The 22,525-nt window shown below is 46.1% G+C and overlaps 1 protein-coding gene across 1 annotated transcript in view; it reads left to right on the top strand.

The window, feature by feature from the left end:
* Positions 1-277: 277 nt before the first annotated feature.
* KCNK1 (potassium two pore domain channel subfamily K member 1) overlaps positions 278-22,525 on the top strand; it is a 46,137-nt gene continuing 23,889 nt past the window's right edge. The window contains exon 1 of the mRNA XM_032491809.1: positions 278-1,083. Coding sequence (XP_032347700.1) covers positions 729-1,083 — 355 coding nt within the window. The 5' untranslated portion in view covers positions 278-728. The remainder of the gene's footprint in view (positions 1,084-22,525) is intronic.

Raw genomic sequence — 22,525 nt, 5'->3', positions numbered from 1 at the left:
GAGATTCTGGTATTTTCACCATCATCCCTGGCACCAGATCGCTCAGTCCTCGGGACAGTAAGAGAAGGTGGGAAGTATTTCAGCGTTCGCTTTCTTCTTTTTTCTTTTCTTTTTTTTTTTTTTTTTCTTTTTGTAATAAGGGCTTTGATGAAGAAATAAGTGGGAAAGTGTGGACCTGGGACCGGGTCTTGGACCCGCAGCGCGCTGCCCAGAAGTGATCGCACGTGCGCGCGCGTGCACACACACACACGCACGCAAGCACGCACGCACGCACGCACTCCCTCCCCACCCCGCCCGCCGTCGGCTCGGGCAGGTTGGGGAGCTGAACCCCGCTTGGGGGTGAGCGGGAGGCGGAGTGGCGGGGGTCCGGGAGGCCGGCGGCGGGACGTCGCCAAGGGCGGGGGCGTCCTGGCCGCGCGCTCAGCCCCCGCGCCGCTGCCGCCAAGTTTGCCCCCACGGTCCCGGGCGACTCTCCGGTTACCTGAGCCGGCAACCACGTCAGCGCCACATCATCTGGGCTTTTTATATTTGCGAGGAAACAGGAAAAGAAGGAAGAAAACGCTCTCGGGAGCGAGCCAATCGCAGGCAGACGGCGCTGCGGGCGGGCGCGCCGGGAGCGGGGCGGGCCCGAGGGGGCGGCCGGGCGGCCGGGCGGCCGGGCGGCGGGGCGGCGGGCGGCGGGCGGCGGCGGCTGGCCGGTCTGCGGCGCGGGCCTGGCGGCGGGGAAGATGCTGCAGTCCCTGGCCGGCAGCTCGTGCGTGCGCCTGGTGGAGCGGCACCGCTCGGCCTGGTGCTTCGGCTTCCTGGTGCTCGGCTACGTGCTCTACCTGGTCTTCGGCGCCGTGGTCTTCTCGTCGGTGGAGCTGCCCTACGAGGACCTGCTGCGCCAGGAGCTGCGCAAGCTGAAGCGGCGGTTCCTGGAGGAGCACGAGTGCCTGTCGGAGCCGCAGCTCGAGCAGTTCCTGGGCCGGGTGCTGGAGGCCAGCAACTACGGCGTGTCAGTGCTCAGCAACGCCTCGGGCAACTGGAACTGGGACTTCACCTCCGCGCTCTTCTTCGCCAGCACCGTGCTCTCCACCACAGGTAGGATGCCCGCCCGCGCCCCCCGGTCAGTTCCCCCGATCCCTTCTTCCTGGGGTCCCTCCGGCGCTGATCGCGAGGGGCCCGACTCCGCGGCGCCGGAAGCCGGCGAGGTGGCCTCAGAACGCGACTGGGGTGGCCGCCCGGAACTCTTGGAACGCAGTCCCTAACCCTTCGGCCTGGGCGGCTGCAGGGGTCCCCTGCTGCGCTCTCTTGTTCGTGCCACCCTCCACCACCCGCCCGGCCGCTGGCAGTCGGTACCCTGCGAGGGGGGAGGGTGGTGATGGAAACTCTGGTGCTGCGAGTGCGCTCTCCTTCCACCCCCATCCCGCCCGGCCGAGGCTGCGGGACTTAAGGATGACGCGTTCAAGGGTCACCTTACAGAGAGGGCCTCTCTTTCGCAGGTACCGAGAGATTTCGGCCCTTTTCTACCATGGGGGCGGCTTCAGGGGTACCCTAGTGACATCACTCTGCTCTTCGCAGGTGATCTTGGAGCGCACAGGCTGCTCCGGTTTCTTTAAGGAGCAGAAGGAGGGGTGAGGGAAGGGAGCATCCGATTGCCGGGGATCTGGCAAAATGGGGGCACCCTGATTCAGCAGTTCCCCCCCCCAACTTTCGGCCACCCTTAAACTTCCAACCTCACTTCCCTGGCACCGCTCACCCGGCTGGGCGTTCGCGAACGGAGAGCGTCCTAGGGGCGCGGAGCGCGGCCCCACGCCCCGCGGCGCCGGGCGGAAGCTGGAGGCTGAGTTGTCCCAGCTGTGGCCCATTGAGGCGCACACACCTGAGGGAGGTGTTATACAATGGTATTTGGATCCTGGAAAGTGGTCTTAAAGAGCATTCAGCGCAGTCTGGTCTCTTTGTCCGTGAGATCAAATCTTTGAACAGTCCTTTGTGGCTTGCACAAGGTCACACATACTTCTAGCTAGCCACTGGAAGTTCTGGAACGTGGGCCTTGTGATTTCCCTGCCTGTTAAGTGTTGTACCCCACCCCCACCTTTATACTTGAATCGGCTTTACATTACTCCGACTCTTCCATCGCACCACGCCCTCCGCGCCTCCAGGGTTTAGGGCTTTATAATCCCCCTGGGCTAAACCCAGATGATTGTTCTGGTAATTATTTGGTAATAAGTAATGGTACAGTATCCACGTATGTCGTGTCAAACAGTGATTCAGAAGCCTAAGGCGTATTACTAAACTGACATGAGTTTACCCGACAATAAACAGAAGTGCATTTCTAGTTCTTACTGGAATTCTTTTTAAAGGTAGCTCTAAGATAGACCTGTTATCTTACTGTTCAACTTTTCGAACACTACTCTTTAGTTTTATTTCCAGCCCTTCTGCTTCCATTGTCTTTAAACCCACCCTCCCCCCACCCCCACCCCCACCCCCGCTCTATTCCTCAGATCCTGTAGAACTCACTGTGCCTTTCCTTTGGAGTGTGCTCCATTTTGTGCTACATTGAGAGTCATTCATTCTCTGCAGAAGGAAGTGCTTTCACTGGGCTGCAGGTCTACAACTGGGTCACAGTGTTGGGGAAATATTATGAAAAATGATGATAACTTTTAGTAGTTTCCAAGTAATGGTACTTCAAGGATAGAACAGGAGTAAGAACCGCATTATGAGGAAAAAGAACATGTTTGCTGTTCTGGGTGGGATTTTGCATCACTGATACACTCATGGCAATCTCAGCAGCATAGCACCTAATTAAAGGTCAAAAATACTAGTTTACATCTTGAACAGACAGTTATTTCCCAGATTCCCCTCTTTCCCTTTTTGGTTAGGAAAATCTGCAGTTCTGGTTGGAAAAAAAAAAAAGTTGGGAAAGATGTCAGTATTGGTATTCAGATTGCATTGTGGTTCCTAAGAAAGTCTGTATTCATGCAAAACAAGAGTTCATTTAGGAAATCAGTGCAAGGGGCACTTAAGGATAAACTAGATGAAAAAGGTTTGCCTCTTGGTTTGTAAAATTAGCAAATCAATGAATTCTTGTCATTGATAGAATAGAATCGAATTGATTAGTTCAAATAGAATTCTAATAAAATTTAGAATTCTGTTCTAAATCAAAGATACTCTTCTGCTGGTTTTGTACTGACCCATTCATTATCTGACACGTTTGATGTTGCGTGTGTTTACTGGTTCACTGGCAGAGGATTAGATAATTTTTAGAGTGAATCTAGTATACGTCATTACTCAAAAAACATTTTCTGGAAAAGTACCAGACAACTCAAATGAATTGGAATTGTGGTTTCTGCTTCTCTTTAGGTAGATGTTAGCCATGGTATAATTTTTTTTCCAAACTCTTCTACCCCTGTTGATGGCAACTTAACTGACTTAACTCACCCAGACAGTCAGTGTAGTCCATTCCTGACTTGTCCAGAATGGTAAAAGTGAGCATCGCAAAGATGCAGTTCTTGATAGTCATCACGGTGATTCAGGAACACGAATGCCCATACGGCAGAACCTTCTCATCCCACAATGTATAAGCTTCCATTTCTGGAAGGAACTGGGTAAAATCTTCATGGTCTATTTGGAAGAAGCCTTAAGTTGGCAATTCAGCAATATTCCCTTCATTCTGTGCTCTGCCAAGGCCTCTGAATTACTTCCAGCAAATAATTTAACATTTCTTTACTTCTCCTTGATTCTGAAAAGATACAGCAACGTCTATGCAGGAATCATGAGAATGGAAGAAAGAGTGAAATCCGCATTTACCTTTTCAGAGGGAAGGGCTGTATAAAAAGAAAGGGAGGTATTATACACTCAAGGATTCCCACAGAAGTTTTATACTGTGGTCTTTTTGTCAGGGATTAAGGAAATAATGTCTAGGTGAAACTTGGAGAGTAAGAAATAATTTTCATTGAACTTGTCTTTAGTGGTCATATGAAATGTTAAGCCAATCTTATTCTTTTTTTTTAAACTGGAAGCTAAATTTGTTTTGTAGAGTAATACATATATTTTGTATAGATTACGTGGATAAGGAACAAAGGTGTCATTTTGAATGAGTCACAAGTTTTTTTTTAATTGAAATATAGTTGATTTACAATGTTGTGTTAATTTCTGGTGTACAGCATAGTGATTCAGTTATACATATATATAATTTTTCATATTCTTTTTCATTATAGGTTTTATAAGATATTGAATATAGTTCCCTGTGCAATACAGTAGACCTTGTTGTTTATCTCATTTCATTCTTTTTTTTTTTTTCTTTCAAGAGAGTAAAATGAGGATTTATTAAGCAATAGTACACTCTCAAGGGGAGAGTGGGCAGGCTCAGGTGTGCTGAGTTTCTTTGGCAGGTTGGTTACATAGGGTGTCTGATCTCATTCTTTCTTTTTTTTAATTGAAGTGTAGTCAGTTTCCAATGTTGTGTCAATTTCTGGTGTACAGCATAATGCTTCAGTCAAATAGGAACATACATATATTCGTTTTCATATTCTTTTTGACCATAAGTTACTACAAGATACTGAATATATTTCCCTGTGCTGTACAGTGTAAACTTGTTGTTTATCTATTTTATATGTATTAGTATCTGTAAATCTCGAACTCCCAGTTTATCCCTTCCCACCCTTCATTCTTAAGAACAGCCTGTCTTGTCAGTTTACTGTAAGTTTGCCTCTTTATTCATTCTCCTAAGCAAGGCTTTATCATACGGGGGATGGTAAAGACACAGTTTTTGTGTGTATATGACTATAAAGTTGCCACTGCCTTTGCTGCTTTGCAAGTGTGGGGCCCACGTGGTAGCATAGTCCCCGTTCCTGTCACTTGTAGGCCTGCTGCCTTTCATCAGGATGCTGCCTTCCCTGGTAGAAGAGAGGTTTTGAAACTCTTATTTATAAAAGGGCTCAGAAAAGGAACGTGATTTAGCTTGTTTATGGTGGCCTTTGTCTTGGTCAAGTCGACAGCTTACCGCAGTGCTGGAAGTTTTCAAAAAGAGAAGATGGGAAAAAGAGATGTGGGGCAGTGCCTGATCCACCCTGCATTTCAGACTGTTTTCAGAAGGAGAAATGTTTTATCACCACCAGCAAATATTTATTGAGCTTTTAAAATCGGGGTGGGCAAACTGTCGCTTCTGGGCCAAATCGGACCCACCACCTGTTTCTATGCAGCCCGAGCTAAGAATGGTTTTCATATTTTCAAGTGGCTGGAAAAAAAAATCAAAAGAAAAATAGGACTTTCTGACACATGAAAGTTTTATGAAAATCAAATTTCAGTGCCCATAAACAAGTTTTTTTTTTACCAGCAAAAAATTTTAATGGAAAAGATATATTCTGTATTTAAAACTTTCATAAACAGATTTTATTGGTGTACAGCCACACAACCATGAGTTTCTGCATTAGGGTTGCTTCCCACCTATGTTGGCAGAGTTGAATAGTTGAGACAGAAACCATTTTACCATTGGCCTTTTGCAGAAAAAGTTTGCTGCCCCCTGCTTAAAATAATACTTGGAAGGAACTCAAAGTCCGAGAGCACCTAAGTGCTTTACTTCCTTTTGGAAAACTTTCTATAGGATAATTTTGCTTCGCAGGTTTGTGCTGTTTTTTTATGCAGTTTGCAACATTTAAGTTTTGCATGACCACCCCCAGCCGCTTCCACTATAAATGATTGTTTATTACAGGATGTATCACTAGTTTCTGGTCAAACTGGTGACTCTGCCTTTTCTTTCTTTTTTTTTTTTTTAAAACAGTGACAAGGCTACATTTCATGTTGGGATTACCTTATCTAAAATGGGTAGTAAATACTGTATTATATCTGGAGCAGAAATGACCACAAGGAAGGAAGTCCCACCAAAAACACACAAGCAAACTCGATCAGCCAGAAGAGAGATCTGAAATCCCACACGCAGAAGTTGGCACTTTTTGTTCACAGGAGAGCCTTTGGTCTCGATTTTGAACCTTTACATTTAATTCTAAGAAATCCAGTTATCCAGGCTTTCGAGCCCCTAACCGATGAAAGAGGGAAAGGCCTGGTTCCAGGCAAACAGGTTTGAAAGGTCACGAAAAAGACACACACCTTAAAAAAACAATGATACTGTGTGCCAAGCAGTGTTTACACGTTACTTCCATGAATGGCCAGGAACTAACGAGGCGTAAGTGTCATTATCCTCACTTTACAGAGGCTGACGCGGAAGGGGTGGCTGAGTGACTTCTCTAACTAGGTCACAGAGCTAGAAGTGACTGGTCTTGATCTGAATCCAGGCGTGTCCAAATTAAGACTGTGAGTTTTGCCAAGTGTCTGGCTGGGAGAGGTTGCTACGGAATGCATCGTGCCTCCCCCAATTCAGAGGTTGAAGTCCTAACCCCAGCCCCTTAACGTGTGACTGTGTATTTGGAGGTAGGGCCTTTAAAAAGGTGATTCAGTTAAAATGAGAACACAATGAGAGGGTAGCACCTGCTAGCCAAGCAGAGAGGCCATGGAAGAAACCAAACCCGCTGACACCTTGATCTTGAGGAAAGAGAATTTTAAGGTCTTTACTGTTGTAGCCACCAATTTCATACGCCTGGAGAGGACATCATTGTTGTAGAAACAGTCTACTAATGAATGTCTTTGAGATAACAGGAAAAATATACTTGGAGGGGAGGGTATAGCTCAACTGGTAGAGTGCGTGCTTAGCATGCACAAGGTCCTGGGTTCAATCCCCAGTACCTCCTTCAAAAATAAATAAATAAGTGAACCTAACTACCTCCCGCTCCAAAAACAAAATATTTAAAGAAAAAAAAAAAGAAAAATATACTTGAACGTGCTTCTGTTTAAGAAAGCAGAGAAAGTGTGTGATACCCGCCTAATAATGATCAAAGAGAAGACATTTAGTGTTTAAGGTGTAAACCCATACCCGTCCCATACCTTAGTACTTGGAAGGTTCTTTTATTTCCCAAACTGTAAATATGCTGTTATCTATGCCGATTTTATGGCCCCTGGAACATACCGTTACTGTTATAAATGACTATGACTTGAAAGAAATTATGTGATGCTTTTATGACATGAACCGTAAGTCTTGTCAAGCATGCAGTCTTGGATGAAACCGGTAACTGAGTGGGAAATCTGGTGCCTTTCAGGACAAGCAGTTTTATGGCCTCGCTTGTTGGACTGCCGTTGGGGGGAGAGCACCTGTTGTCTGGAGAGGGGAAGAGTGCTCTAAGGTTGGAGCCGGAGGAGGTGCTGGTGCTCGACTGTTCTGAGCTGTAACCACAGCAGCACCACGTGGGTCAGCTTCCTACAAGCTGGTTCCGGGCACAGAGATGCTGTCTCCATGGCATGCTGTCTTTGACACAGTCAAGAGTGCACTCTGCTAGAGACACCCTTCCGTCCCAGCTGTGGCCAGATCCATGCGATTCAGAGGTGCTTTGCTCCTGCGTGCACTGCTGTGAGGTCCCACTGCCTGCTTCTGGTGGGAGACAAGGGCTGCCTCTTTATCAAAAAGCAGGCAACTTCGGGGGAATCGTCTTGAGCCTCGCAATGCTGCTTTCTCCCTCCTGGACCCAGTTTGTGCCATGACTTCCTTTGTTCCTTTGGGATGGATCCCTTGTCCTCAGAGTTGGTGGCCACTCTCTGTCAGGGCAAGGTCATGCCCTCTGACCCAAGGTCAGAACAGAGAAGAGGGGGTGTCGGAGGTGGAGAGGGGGTCCTCTCCCTGAGCACGAATCAGAGCAGCAGGGCTTTGTCTGTTACCTTCTAGCCGTGTTCGTGTTTCTCTACTTTAATCTGTGAAACGGAATCAATGCTTCTATTAAAGAGATTAATTGGGCCGCGTCAGACTTTAGCAGTGGGTTCTAATTGGCTTCTCGATGCTTGTTCCCAGATCATTCTCTTGGCTTTGGCTCCTCGGGCTCAGGCTCGCTTGGCGAAATCAAAGCCTGCGCCCTGAAGCCTTGGTAGGTGTGTCCCCCGTGATAAGCTCTAGGCAGAAACCTCCCAGGGGACTCAGAAGCCCAGTTACTGCAGAGTTAATGTAACCATGGCTGGTGGGTGCAGAGCAGAGAAAGCCAAAACATGCAGAATTTTAAAATGCCAATTTTCACTTCTCTTGGGTGTGGCCAACAAATTGCGCACGAGAACTGGGTGGGAGGCTTTAATGATGGTGTCCAGCCCTCATTAGTGCTTAGGTGATACTGTGACCTGAGTTAGGCTATTTAATCAAGTGGATGCCTCAGTCCCCTTTCCACTCAGCTCAGTGGAAGCCTCTTGTGGGTTATTCAGACCCTGGTTTCCTTGTTTGGTCTGAAGGGGTCTTTGGTGCAAACTTGCACGAAACGGGGGAGGTGGGAGGGTGGCCAGAGCCCAGGGCTGGGGCTGTGCGGAAGCAGATTCTCGTCCCTGTCTTCCCAGACCCCCTTTCCTCCTGCTCTTCGTCCCGAGCAGGGAGCCTTCTGCCTGCTGCTTCCCACAGCACCTTGCGTACCACCTTCGATGGGAATATTCCGTTCTTCTGTTTTCCTACCTGACCTCCCCCAGGAGCGGGCTGGAGGACGAGCACATCTTGGCCTCTCTCTGCTTCGTCTGCACTCAGTAGATCCTCAGTTAGTGTGTTGAAGGCACATCTCTTCACATGTCTGAGTCTGTTTCCTCTTCAGGTCAAATGAGGAAGGTTCTAAAGGTGTTGTTCATTTCCAGGAGACCTGAGATATAATTTCATTGGGTTGATGAGGAAACTGAGGCCCAAAGTGCTTAAGTAACTTCTGAAGGTATTCAGATAAAAGCGGTTTAGCTGAGCGCCCGTGTGGACTCGGCGCCCTGTGAAGGGCCCTCGGGGATCTAAAGAGCAGAGCGGTGGGCATCCTGCAGCGAGTGCTCACTGAACGCTGGGGGAGCTCGCCTCCCTGGATGCGTCCATCCGGCAACGGGGGAGATGCAACAGACAAGACAGTAGGTCAGATGCATGGTGCGGGCCACAGGGATAAACTGTTAAGGAGAAACATCCTACAGCAGAGTGAGCCAGGAAGCCAGGGAGTGTGTCTCCGTGTGTGCTCGGGGTGGGTGCAGCCCGGGATGGTGGTCTTTGATGAGGAAGCCAAAAATCGCCTTCCCGAGAAGATGGCATTTGAGTGAAGGACTAGAGGAGGTGGGAGGGCCTTAGACAGCCCCCTGGGGAGCTGTGTTCTGGGACTAGATCCCCATAGTGGAGGGGCAGCTAGAAAGCCATTGTGGTTGGAGCCCAGGGAGGGGGCAGTGGTGAGGCCAAGGAGGAGAGAGAGAAAGGGGGCGGATGGCAGAGGACGCTGCGAAGTGTTCGGCCGTTCTCTGAGTCAGGTGGAAAGCACTGGGAGATGCTGAGCGACGGGATGATAGGATCTGACTGACTTTTCTAACATGTGCCCTCTGACTGGTGTTAGGAGGCCAAGGGTAAAAGCAGAGGCCTAAGCGGGGGAGACTGTTACAGTAACCCAGAGGGGGCGGATGGGTGGGTTGGAGCAGGGCAGTGGAAGTGGTGGTGAGAGGGGTCAGATTTCGGGTACGCACTGATGATGGAACCATCAGGGCTTGCAGATGGATGGGATGTGACTGGTGAGACCGAGAGTGGTCGAGAGGGACTCCAGGGTTTTTGATCTGAGCCCCTGATCATGTGGAGATGGAGGGGAAAGTCGGGGAGGGAACAGGCTTTTGGGTGGAGCCCAGGCGTGGGCCTGTTGAACTTGAGATCCCTACTGGGCATCCAGGTGGCCAGGAAGGATGCGCTCATGCCAGCGTGGGGTCCTGGGGAGACTGGCTCCTTCTGTTTAAACAGCGTACCGTGATTTCAGGCCACATCACCGGCTCATGTGTCTGACGGCAGAGGCTCAAGGCTCTTGAGGGATGACATCTGAACCTGTCCTTGAAGGAGAAATGGAGTGTCCTTAAGCGGAAAAGAGAGAAAAGATACTCCAGTTGAGATTGTGAATTCTCTGGGCCCAGTGGCCCTTTGAATGCATTTAACCACGGTTTAAACCAGGGACTTCAACTTTCAGGCTAAGAAGGGACATGTAAACTACGGTATTTTCTACTTTAATGTTATGTAAGCCTGTGTGGAAAACGGGGGTGGGAGCAGGGAGCGGGAAGGGCAGAAGGATCTGCTTCCTATTATCTGAAATTTAAAAATAGTATATTTAGTATTTGATATAGTTCAATATAAAACTTACATTGTATATTGTTTAAAGAACAACAATAAATATCTTTATTTAATTTTTTTTTATTTTTTAAATTGAACCTTAAATTCTTTTTTTAAAGTTTTTTTTTTTTTTTGTGGGGATAGATAATTACATTTATTTACTGGAGGGACTGGGGATTGAACCCGGGACCTCATGTGTGCTAAGCACATGCTCTACCCCTGAGCTATCCCCTCCCATCCCTGCCACCTTAGTACACTTTTCTTTAGGAGGAGCTAACATTACAGTTACCAAGGAGTCAATCTAAGTTGTTTCTGTTTTTAGGAAGTAAATAAGAAAAACATGAATTTTTTTTCCCCCACAAGGGATCTAAACATTTTAGAGTCTTTCAGCTTCAAATAAACACATTTACAGTTTGTCACTGATGGGGCAATTATCACATGACTCTGAAAACTACCTGTGTAATTTTCATTTCTTCAAAGGATGTTTTTAAGTTTGTGGAATTACCGCTTGAAATGATCCCGTTTGTTTAACAGTTCACTGCTCAGGGTCATCTATGCTCTAAGCGTCCTCCTCTTTTGAACCAATACTGATTTTTTGATGTCGCTGTAGCTTGTGCTTAACAGGAAGGAAAGCGGAATGTTTGAAACTAGAATTAAAAGGTTAAAACATCCTTGTAACTAACATTCTTCAAATGTTTGAGTGCCGGTAACCAAGGCACTCAATTATTTAAAGACTGGTTGGGTGGATTAAGTTAATTAAAGAAGCTGGCAAGGCTGCAGGTGCCGCACTGAGAGGTTCTGGGCGGGGAGAGAAGCCCCCACATCGCGACCCACCTGCCACCAGCGCTGTGACATGAGCCGTGACAGCAACACAGCCCACGGCAGCGGCACGGATGCCACATCACCCCCGCCTCGGGGACCTGCCACCTGGTGCGCCCCACCTCCGCCATGCAGCCTGCGCTGAAAGATAGAAAGAAAGAACAAAACTGCAATTACCTACAACAGTGACGGAAATGCAAACTCCTATGAGCCAATTGTGGAACGCAGCCTACACCTGCATTTGCTCTTCCAGCAGCTCCCGCCCGACACCTGTTAATTTGAGAAGATAACCTGAATAAGGCTAAAGAAAGATTTGGCACCTGAACTTGCACCGGGAGGTTTCCTTGCTCGCGTCACTCACAGCTGCGTCTTGTGTGTTGATTTGTGCTGTCTTCTCCTGGCCTGGCGGGGCTGTCGCGACACTCAGGGCTGGTGGGGGAGTGTGTTTCCCCCGGGTTTCTCCTGCCCACCCTGTGTGTCCCCTGCAGTGTCCAGCCGGCACCTCGAGGCAGTCTCCCTCCTAACCCGGGGCGGGGCTGGTGGTCCCTCACTAGCCCAGGGAGTGGAGCTGTGAAGCGTGGCTGTCCTCAGTGAGAGCAGCCTGAATTAATTAATACGAGAAAGTACAGCCCAGTGAGTGAAAAGTGTGAATTGTGAATTATCTTGAGGGAGAAGTTTTACTTTCAGAGGTACCAAATGATGCAACATTGACCAAGTAAATGCTGTTTAAAGTGTTCTTTGGGGAACTTTAAAAAGGAAGCCATGGCTTTCAGTGAAAGGTGGTGTGGATGGGGGCTGTGAAAACCTTGATCTGGGGACTGGGGCAAGTTATCTTCAACAAGAATCTGTTGATAACTTCTCTAGAGGTCAGGTGTTTCATCTGTGCAAGCAAAGGGCCAAGACCCTTCTCCAGGTCTGAGGTTCTGTGGTCCTGGTTCTGGGGAGGGTTTACTGAATGCTTATCTCCTGTATGCCTAACACATAGGGGCATGTGAAAATACCAAAACAGTTAACCACTGACCACCAAAAGCCAGCAGCACCATTGACAATAGCCAAGACTTGGAAGCAGCCTAAATGTCCATTGACAGATGACTGGATAAAGAAGTTGTGGTGTGCATACACAATGGAATACTACTCAGCCATAAAAAAGAGTGACATAATGCCATTTGCAGCAACATGGATGGACCTGGAGATTGTCATTCTAAGTGAAGTGGGCCAGAAAGAAAGAAAAATACCATATGATACTGCTTATATGTGGAATCTTAAAAAAAAAAGACACAAATGAACTTATTTACAAAACAGAAACAGACTCACAGACATAGAGAACAAACTTATGTTTACTGTGGGGAGAAGGGGATGGGGAGGGATAAATTGGGAGTTTGCGATTAGTAGATACCCACTACTATATATAAAATTAACAACAAGGTCCTACTGTAGAGCAAAGGGAATATATTCAGTATCTTGTAGTAACCTATAATGAAAAAGAATATGAAAAGGAATGTATGTATAGTGAATCACTATGCTGCACACCAGAAACTAACACAACATTGTAAATTGGCTATACTTCAATCAAAAAAAAAAAAAAGAAAGGAAATAAGGTGGGAAAAAAGCCCGCAGTCCAGCCGGGGAGGCTAAAGGAAAACAGAAAACTCTCAGAGCTGTGAATGGTGCAGGGCCCTGGTGGCAGCTGTAGGGTCTTGAGGGGAGGCCAGAGTGGGCTGAGGTGTTCAGGGACGCTTTATGGAGATGACCCAAGATGCGGTAAGGGTTAAGGTTTGGTGGGTGGCGCAGAAGAAAGCACGCTCTGAGGGAAAGGGAGGTAGGTGCAGCACTGGTACCCAAGGAGGAATTAAGATACTGTGAGGATGCAGGCCTCACCCAGCCCAGAGCCACCTGTGGGCCCGCGGCTGATGAAGAGACATAAAGGTGGAGGCGGGGGCCTCTAGTGTGGGAAGCGGAGTCTGCTCTTGACCCTGTTGGTACTAGGGAGCCATGGTGGGTTCCTGAGCCTGCACTACGATGAACATCCCAGCCTGCAGACTGGCTTGAAACAGGGAAAGCTGGAGGTGGGGGCCAGGGCTGTGCGGACTTGTGTGGTCATTCGAACACAGGTAGCTTGCCCAGAAGAAGAGACAGACGTGCCCAGAGGATCACCAGAATAAGGAGGGTTGCAGGGATGGGGCGGGGAGAGCTACGGGGAGACCTCACACAGAGCACCTAGCTGGACATAAATGGGGGCTCCCAGGCCCTGGGGCACAGTGGGATATGGGAGGTTGCTCCGGGCTAGCACATCAAGGATTTCACAGCCCGCACCCCATGTGAGGCCTGGGCAGGGAGCCACCCTGCGCCTGGTGATGGACATGTAGGTCCTGGTCGGGGATGTGCATGGCTGGGACCACCCCCGGTCCCGTGTTCCCTCACCTCCTCACACCTGTGTGGAATGGCCAGCCCCTAGACTTCCGTGTGCTTCTGGGGGTCATAGGGAGGCAGTGGGGAGCTGTGTCCCTCACCCCAAATTCTCGTGGATTTAGCCAGAGGACGAAGAATAAGTGTCCCAGGGCGTCGTGCCGGTGTTACTTGTAATTCATACGCCACCGAGTTACAAACTAGCATTTGTGAAATAGAGTAAGTATTCAGTGTTCTAAGTAGAATAGCCCTTCCCCAGACTGGGTTTCTGCTCTTACTTGGCTTTAAGGAAGTTCTTTTTGGACATACTAATATCTCAACTTCAGCCCAGCTCCTGAGTGACCAAGCTCTAGACTTGAAAAGAAACATAAATACATAAATGCAATTTTTTGCCTTTCGTAATTGTTAAAAGATGCTTTCTTAGTGCCTGGACTCAGATTCAGGCCTTCTGGCTTCTCTTTAATCTCTTAGCCTTCATTTTTGCTTAAGGGCATCCAATATTACAAGTCCCTTCTTCACAAGGGAGCTGGGATGGCCGGGCAACTGCATGAAAACTCAAACGCTTCGAGGAGAAGGCACCGTTTAGTATAAGCTTTACATTTATAAAAATACATAATAGTATATAATATATAATAAATTTATTTCACTTAAAATATTTTTCTTGTGTTTTCTGCCTCATCAGCTGTGATTATTTTTTTTTTAACCACACAAGTGGTCACAGTTGCAAGTCTCCTTTTCCTTCTTGCTGCCTTATTGGAAAGCTGTGAATTCAGAAAGTGTGTTCACGGTTATTCTCTCAGCCAAGGTATTTCCATTGTTCTCCGGTGAGTCTGAGAGTGATTCCAGCACGTGGGAATGTGGAAAAGCAAAGTTGGTGAGATTTTTGTATTCTCTTAAAGACCTGGCGTCTACCCTCTGAGGATCCACCCCGGTGAATCTCCGTGTTAGACACGCTCCCACCGCCCCCCAGGTCTCCGTGGGCAGGTGGATTCTCAGAGTAGTTAGAGGGCCGGGGAGTGTGATACAGAGCTCACCTGCAGCAGGTGAGAATCGGGGCGTTGGCATTTCCAAAAGGCTGATTAACTGGACTAGGTTAAATATTATTCCTATATCCTCACCCTTCCATTCTGTATGCTTTCTTGAACAGAAAAAAAAGAAGTGTGTTATCTCTGGCCCTGAGAATTTTGCACCATCCATAGTCTGCTTCATTTCTACCAATGTTGGCAGTTAGTGATTCTAAAAATCACGATGGTGACTGGTGATCATACTGCTTCCTTCCCTTGGCCACCAAGTCGTCGGGTCCCGATGACATTGGAATATACCCAGGCGGGGCGCGCCACTCACTGGAGAGCTAATGTTTGTTTAGCTGTTGGGGAAAAGGATGAGAATCATTGCTCAAAGGCAAAAAGTTTGGGGGGGAGTGAGGGTTTAGTTCAGTGGTAGAGTGTGTGCTTAGCATGCACAAGGTCCTGGGTTCAATCTCCAGGACCTCCATTAAAAACAAAAAAGGCACACAGTTTAATTGGATTCACCTCATTATAATTCTTAATGGTGGGATTTTTAAGTCCAGCAGTTATCAGCTCAAAAACAGAAGAAATGAACTATAGCTTGTGCCCTAATTCCTTAAAGATGAGTATGCAGTGGGCTAGCTCACCGTAAGTTAATTGAATTCCTGCTGGCTGGTGTTTGTGATGGTTCTGAAATCGACTCTCCCTTCTACCCACGAGTGCGGTAGAGTCGGTCCTCCTTGCATGTTTCAGAAGGTGGCGTGCACTGGGGTATACGGTGAGACAGCTTGCTTTTGAGTTTTCCCAGGCGCCCCTCTTCTCCCCTCACCTGTGAAATGAGGCTGGGCTGGAATCTCGCGACGTGTTTGTAAAAGCAGCATCCTCACCCTTCTCACTGGTGGGCTCCTTGCTCCCTGTGGTCTCATTAAAGGCTGACGGGGTCTGCCTTTTCCCCAGCTGGTGATAACTCCATTTCCCATTAAATGCAGAGGGAGAGAGTGTCATCCAGAAGCTTCAGGGATGAGGCTGTCTTCTAGTTCGATCCCCTCTGGTTGGGACAGAGCCCTGTCCTGGTCCCAGCAGAGGGATCACCTCCAGCCTTTCTTCCCCATCAGGCTTCTTTGCAGTTTAGCTCAGAACTTAGCTTTTGGAAGCTTCTCATCTCTTAAGCAGGCTTTTCCTTTGATGATACGAGCTGGGAGACCATACTCTGTATTCTCAGAAATGTTTTGAAATCTGTCTTCCCAGTGTTTCTTGTCTACTCTGCACCAGAGCTTCCTCCTTGGCCCTTCCAAGGCTAGGTTAGCTGTTAACTTTGGTCTGAGTCCCTGTGTTGTTTCAGTGAAAGCTGTATTCATGGCTAATGAGTGAATTGTGTGAAAATAGCTGTGGGCTCCTTGAGAAACTTGGAGTGGAGAGGAGGTTACAAGCAATACAGGTTCATTTTGTGACCCTTAGAAATCTACCCTATAATATAATACTATAATTTATATTATAATATTGTAATAAACATGGGATGCAGAGGACATTCAAAGCAATACAGTTTCATTTTGACCCCTTAGTAATCTGCCCTATTATATATGTAATATATTTTGTAATATTAATATGTGTATGCATTAATATTTATATATTAATAGTTATTAATTTATATTTTATATTATATGTTATAGGATAGATTTCTGTACCTTTCTATCTTATAATATTTAGATGTATTATGTATTATATAATATTATCTATTAATAGTATAATATATAATGTATAATAGGGTAGACCTAATTATATTCATTATATATTAATAATTAAATATTATTAATATTTATCAAAATATGTATTTAAATATTTATTGTATATTATGTATTATGAGGTAGATTTAATCATTTATATTAATAACAAATATTTAGCATTTATTAAAATGTGTATTTATTAAAATAAATAGTAATAACTATTTTATATATTATATAATGATGTAATAGACGGACTTGGCATTTGCATCCTCTGACAGGTATGAAACAGGAAAAAATATGTAACAGAAATTAGCATTTTAAGAAGAAAACTCCTTTAGAGTATGAATTTTAGGTCTCTTACCCAGGGCATTCTCATGTAGGTCAGCACATTTAAAAGAGCCAGATTAACGTAATAGACTTGGGAAATGTTGATAGCTCATTAAATCTAATGTTTATTTTTCTGAGGAATTCCAGAAATAGTCTCAAAGCTGACAATATTTATTACATTCCTTAAACTGTCAGTTTTGTAAGACAGAATTTGGAATCCCATTGGATCCTTCTCTTTTGAAGAACAAACTCATGGTGCTAATTTATCTAAAATAGTACCCTGTGAAATGTTGTATTTACTTAGTGTTTAGGGATAGTGTGAAAAGGAGCCAAGTTTGAGTAGTTTCCAGTGTCTAAAATGCCATGTTTTATTTTTCAAGAGGTCCTTTTTTTCGGGGGGGGGGTTGTTTGAGGGAGAGGAGATGGTTGGAAATGAGTTGATACCAGAGGCTCAATATTTAAGAAGAAAACACTCATGCTCACTCCCCGTTGGCGCCCAGGAAAACCATTTTTGCTTTCAGGACCATGAAGAGGGAGTTAACGTTGTCAGGTTTCCCACCAAACAATGGTTCCATTTATTCACTTACCGAGTATTTGCTGGGTACAAGCAATTGTGAAGAGTTTGGCAGTGACAGGGTGTGAGATCAGGAGATAATAAGAAATCTAAACAATGAGAATATTTGCATTTTGATTTTTCAAACTGCTCTCACTAACATTGCATCCTTCGATTGTTGAAATGTGTGGACAGCAGGGCAGCCCTCAGTTATCCCTGTAGTCTTAAAGATGGGAATGAAAGTGTCCTGTTTAACCGGGAGCAGTTAGGAGTGGAGTGTGACTCAAACCCCAGTGCTCGGACAGTCCTGGGAGGCTCTTTGGGGGAGTCGGCTAGGTGTGGAGACCAGAACCTTCGGTGGAAGGGGGGCTCCTGGGGTCATGGCCACTCAGTGCCCTGCGTATGGTGACTTTTAAGTTTATTAAGCTCCTCGGTTCTTCTTGGATCACTAGGGGACCTCCACTGCTGCTAATGACCGTGTCCTTACCTTCCTGCGAATCACAATGTAAAGTTGAAATAAAGTCAAGACCGTCTCTTGAGCATCTGAGTATGAAGTGGTCATTTTGTCCAGATGGAATGAAATAGAAAGAAATAACTGTTTCTCTCTGAAGTTAAATGGACATATTATAACTCCTCGTGGATATTTAAGGCTTCTACCCATCGGCCCAACTCCAGAAGAGAATGTTGAAATAGAAGTAGTTCTCTGGTCCAACTTATCCACTGTTTTAAAGCCAGTTCTTTAAAATGGAATTGTCTTGAGGTGGGGAAGGGGTAGAGCGAGCACCGAAGATTTTTAGGACAAAGAAGCTACTCTGGATGGCACTATAATGTCATTATACATTTATCCAAGCCTATAGAATGTATGACACCAAGGAATCTTTAAAAAAAAAAATGGCACAAATGAACTTATTTACAAAACAGAAACAGACTCACAGACATAGAAAACAAACTTATGGTTACCAGAGGGGAAGGGGGAGGGATAAATTAGGAGTTTGGGATTTGTAGATACTATGTATAAAATAGAAACCACAAGGTCCGGCTGTAGAGCACAGGGAACTATATTCAATATCTTGTAGTAATGAAAAAGAATATATATATATGTTTAACTGAATCACTGTGCTGTACAGTAGAAACCAACACAGCATTGTAAATCAACAATACTTAAGTAATGAAAAAGGAAGTGCACCACCACGAGTGAACCCTGACGTAAACTGTGGACTCTGGGTGATGACGATGTGTCAGTGCAGGTCATTAGTGGTAGCAGAGGCTCCACTCTGGCGGCGGGCGTGGATCCTGGGGGAGGCTGTCAATGTGTCGGGCGGGAAGTCTGTGGCAACTCTCTGTACTTCCTGCTCGGTTTTGCCATGAACCTAAAACTGCTCTAAAAAACAAAAGTCTTTTTCAAAAATGGAATTCTCATAATAGCTGAAGTAGGTAAATACCTACTTTCATTTTTCAGGAACTACTTTAATTTTCTGTTAATAGCAATAATCAAGTTGTAAATGGAAAAATAATCCTCTTTTCCATATAAATGTTTTACATATATACCTACATGGGCGGGAGTACCCCTGAGGGTGTGTTCACCCTAGCAGAGCTCAATGAATAATGACCCTTAACTGCTGTAAAATAAAAGCCTTATTTAGTGTTCATTCAGGCCACAGAGATCTTCGGAGCTCCCACTGGGAGCCAGCCTCTCCTAGTATTGAAATATAGGAATAAACAGCACATAACAGTCCTTGCCCAGAGGGAATCTGGATTCTGGCTTCTGGATCATCCCGTTTTTGTTGCTTTTCCTACTTTTGAATGGTTGAATAAAAATGGAAAGCTTAAGCCAGTAGAACACCACAGCTGTATATTTTTATTTGAAATTCTGCAGCTTCACATGGGATCCGGTTAATAACATGTTAATGAGCCACCAAGACCAGCAGCTTGGGCTTCTGTTAAAGATTACGCTTTGAATTTGCTCCTGCCAAGGGAAAACCATCCATTCACTCCCTCATTTATTCATTCATACTTGGGGTAAAATACCTTCTGGGCACCTGCCTTGTCCCAGGAGCATTTTTAACTGCTGAGGGATGTCAACGAACAATGTAGACCCAAATTCCTGCCATGGGGTATACATTCTAGAAAAGGAGAATGACAGTAATCAATGTAAGTACCTTACAAAATTATAAAATATTTTATATAAAATAAGTGCTAAGGGAAAATAAAATAAAGCAGGGAGGGTGATACAAGGTTTGCACTGAGAGGAGCATTGCTATTTTATATAATGTGCCTTGGTGAGGCTTCTCCGGGGAGGTGACTTTTGAGTAAAGACCAGAAGTTGGTGAGTAAGCCAGCCAAATGGATAATTGAGGAAAGACCGTTCCAGGCAGTAGGGACAGCATGTGCAAAGGCCCTGAGTCGGGACTGAGCCTGTCATTGGGTTGGGAGACTGGTGTGACTGGAGCTGAATAAAAGCAGGATGTAGTAGCAGATGAAAGTAGAGATGGGGGGTCACACAGGTAGGATCATACAGGCCATAATTAGGACTTGGGTTTTATCGTGAGAGAGTGAGGCAGGGCATGCTGGAGGATTTGAAGCAGAGGAAAAACACGATCTGACTTGTTTTCCCAGGGTCACTGAGCTGCTGATTGGAGAGCAGAGGCTGGACAGGTCAGGAAGACCAGTTGGTTGACCATCACTCTGATCATCAGGGAGGTTCCAGTGGCCTGGACCCAGGTAGCAGAGGGGGGGGGATGGTGAGAACTGGTCCAATATGGACATCCTTTAATGGCAAAGACATTTGTAGGATTTGCTGGTGGATCGGACGTGGGTAAAAGAGAGCGAACGAGAATAGATCCAGCTTGCAGGGCTTTTGGCTGGAGCCACAGTGAGATGGAGTTGCAGGTGCCGCTGACAGGGGGGATGAACCCAGGTAGAAGTGGGTTGGGAGTTGGTGGAGAAAATCCGGGTCTCCGCTGTGGATGTGTGGTTTAGATGCTCGTGTGACAGCCGAGTGGAGATACTGAGTGGGGGATGGATGTGTGGGTCTGGGCTGTCAACCATTAAGAGGTCATAAAGGAGGAATCAAATGAGAAAGACTCAGAGGTGGCCAGTGGTTTCATAGGAAAACCAGGTGGTTGCCTGGAGGTCAAAGGTCCGTGGTAGAGGTCTTGCACGGAGGTGTGAGCTGGGCTGCTGACAGGTCAGTCAGGTGAAGGCTGAGACTGGCCACTGGATTTAGCAGTGGCCCGGTCAGTGAGTGGGTGGGGGTAAAAGCCCTATCTGAGTAAGATTCAGAAGGAAATGAGAGAGTATCCTTCAGAAGGTGAATGGAGAAATAAACTGTGGAATCTCCAGACAAGGGAACGTCATTCAGTGCTGAAAAGAAATGAGCTAGCAAGCCATGAAAAGACATGGAGAAATCGTAAATCCACCTGGCTAAGTCAAAGAAGCCGATCTGAAAAGGCTACATACTGTAGGATTCCAACGATAGGAAAAAGACAAGATTCTGGAAAAGACAAAACTATGGAGACAGGAAAATGTGGTGGCCAGAGGTTGAGGGTGAGGTGAATAGGTGGGGCACAGGGTTTTAGGGCAGGGAGACACTACTGTATATGATACTGTAATGACGGATCTATGTCATCATACATTTATCCACACCCATAGAATGTACACCACCAAGAGCGCACCCTACGGTGACCTTCACACTGGGCGATAATGACATGTCGATGCAGGTCCATGGGCTGTAACCGAGGCACCACTCTGGTGGGCGACACTCATCATGGGGGAGGCTGTGCTTGCGTGGAGTTGGGAAGTTTATGGGAGCTCTCTGTACCTTCTGCTCAGTTTTGCTGCCAACTGTTCTGCTCTAAAAAGTAAAGTCTATTAACAAGAGAGAGAGAGAGGAGAGGAATTGGAGGTAGGAGGCAGAGACTGGTTTCAAGTTTTGCTCCACAGAGAAGCAGGGAAATGGAGAGTCGCTGGTCAGGGAGTGGAGGCTCAGGGGAAGGGTTAGCTGGTTCATTTAAGATGGGAGAGTAACAGTGTTCGTGGAAAGAAGGTGGAAGTCCTGGGCTGAGTATTTGGTAGCTGAGTGGGGCTCGGACCTCGTGCCTGGCTAGAGAGCTGGCCTCAAGCAGCAGAGAAAGCCTGGCGCTCGTCATTATGGGTGGGGAGCTGTGCGGCTCTGTTCCCGTGGGAAGTCCTTTCTGTTGGCTTCTGTTTTCTCCACGAGATGAAGATGCAAGGAGAATTTGAAACAAAAGGACTTTTGCAAATATTTTCTCCCATCCTGTAGATTGTCGTTTTGTTTTGCTTTGCTTATGGTTTCCTTTGCTGTGCAAAAGCTTGTAAGTTTAATTAGGTCCCATTTGTTAATTTCTCTTGTTATTTCTATTGCCTGGGGAGGCTGCCCTGGGAGAACATTGCTAAGATTTATGTCAGAGAATGTTTCACCTGTGTTTACTTCTTTAAAACCTCACCCATATACTTAACCAGTTTTTCCAGCCCATCTCTGTTTTCACCATTGTTTCTTTCAAGCTAGCCTCTGAAAAGGGTGGTTTATCTTTTCATAAATACAGAGGTACCGAGCTTTCAGAGGGTCCTTTCTGACAGTGGTGTACTTCCCAGGGCTGACCAGTGGTGAGATTGCGCCTGTACAAAACTTGCACAGTGGGAAGTCTGCTTTTTTGGTACATGAAGTGGTTAGAATGTATATTTGTTGGGAAACTCTGGATTAAATGTAAATCCAGCCCAGCCATTTGAGGGGCAAGAAACTGGTTTTACATTTTAAATAGTTCTATTTATTGGGCTGATTAGAAACAACACATAAGGGCTTTAAGACCAGAGGTTCTCCATGTCTATGTGGGAAGAGGGATGTATAGTTTGAATACTAAGTATTATATTTTATATTTATTATTTATCATGCTGTTACTGAGTCTAAGCTTGTACTGCACGACAGGCCAGTAAATCAAGAGATGACTTGTTGGAGAAGGAAATAGTGACTTTATTGGGAGAGCCAGCAGATCCAGAAGATGGTGGACCAGTGTCCCAAAGAACCCTCTTACCTGAGTTAGAATTCAAGCGTCTTACAATAAAAGGGGAGGGTGTGTGGTTGGTTGGTGCGAACTTCTTGGTGTCGGAATCCTTTGCTTTTGCACCTGTCCACCTAGGTCTAGTCATGATGTTACTATAAATCTCCAATAAGGCAAATGTTATCCTCTATCCTGGAACTTTTTATCTCTGTGTGAATGGGAAAGCGTTATACCTTTAAAGGTCAGAGCCCTGAGAATGGACTCTTCTCTGTATTTCAAGCTATAAGCAGCACTCTTAATTTGAAGCAAAAGCAATAGAATACAAAGGTATTTTCAAAGAAACTGATCCAGTACGGAGTCAGATTTGTTCTTCCCTATTACAGTGCAAATTACAGAAATTAATGCTTGAGAGAATGTTCTGGGATGTGGAAAAACATAAAGGGTTATCTTTAACACCCCCTCCCCTGCCAGTTAGCAGCACGACCCCCCAGCCCATGATGGATTTATTTTCC

The sequence above is a fragment of the Camelus ferus genome, chromosome 11, assembly GCF_009834535.1.
Source record: "Camelus ferus isolate YT-003-E chromosome 11, BCGSAC_Cfer_1.0, whole genome shotgun sequence".
In the NCBI taxonomy this organism is placed as follows: domain Eukaryota; kingdom Metazoa; phylum Chordata; class Mammalia; order Artiodactyla; family Camelidae; genus Camelus; species Camelus ferus.
This window is presented reverse-complemented; position numbering and strand designations above follow the sequence as displayed.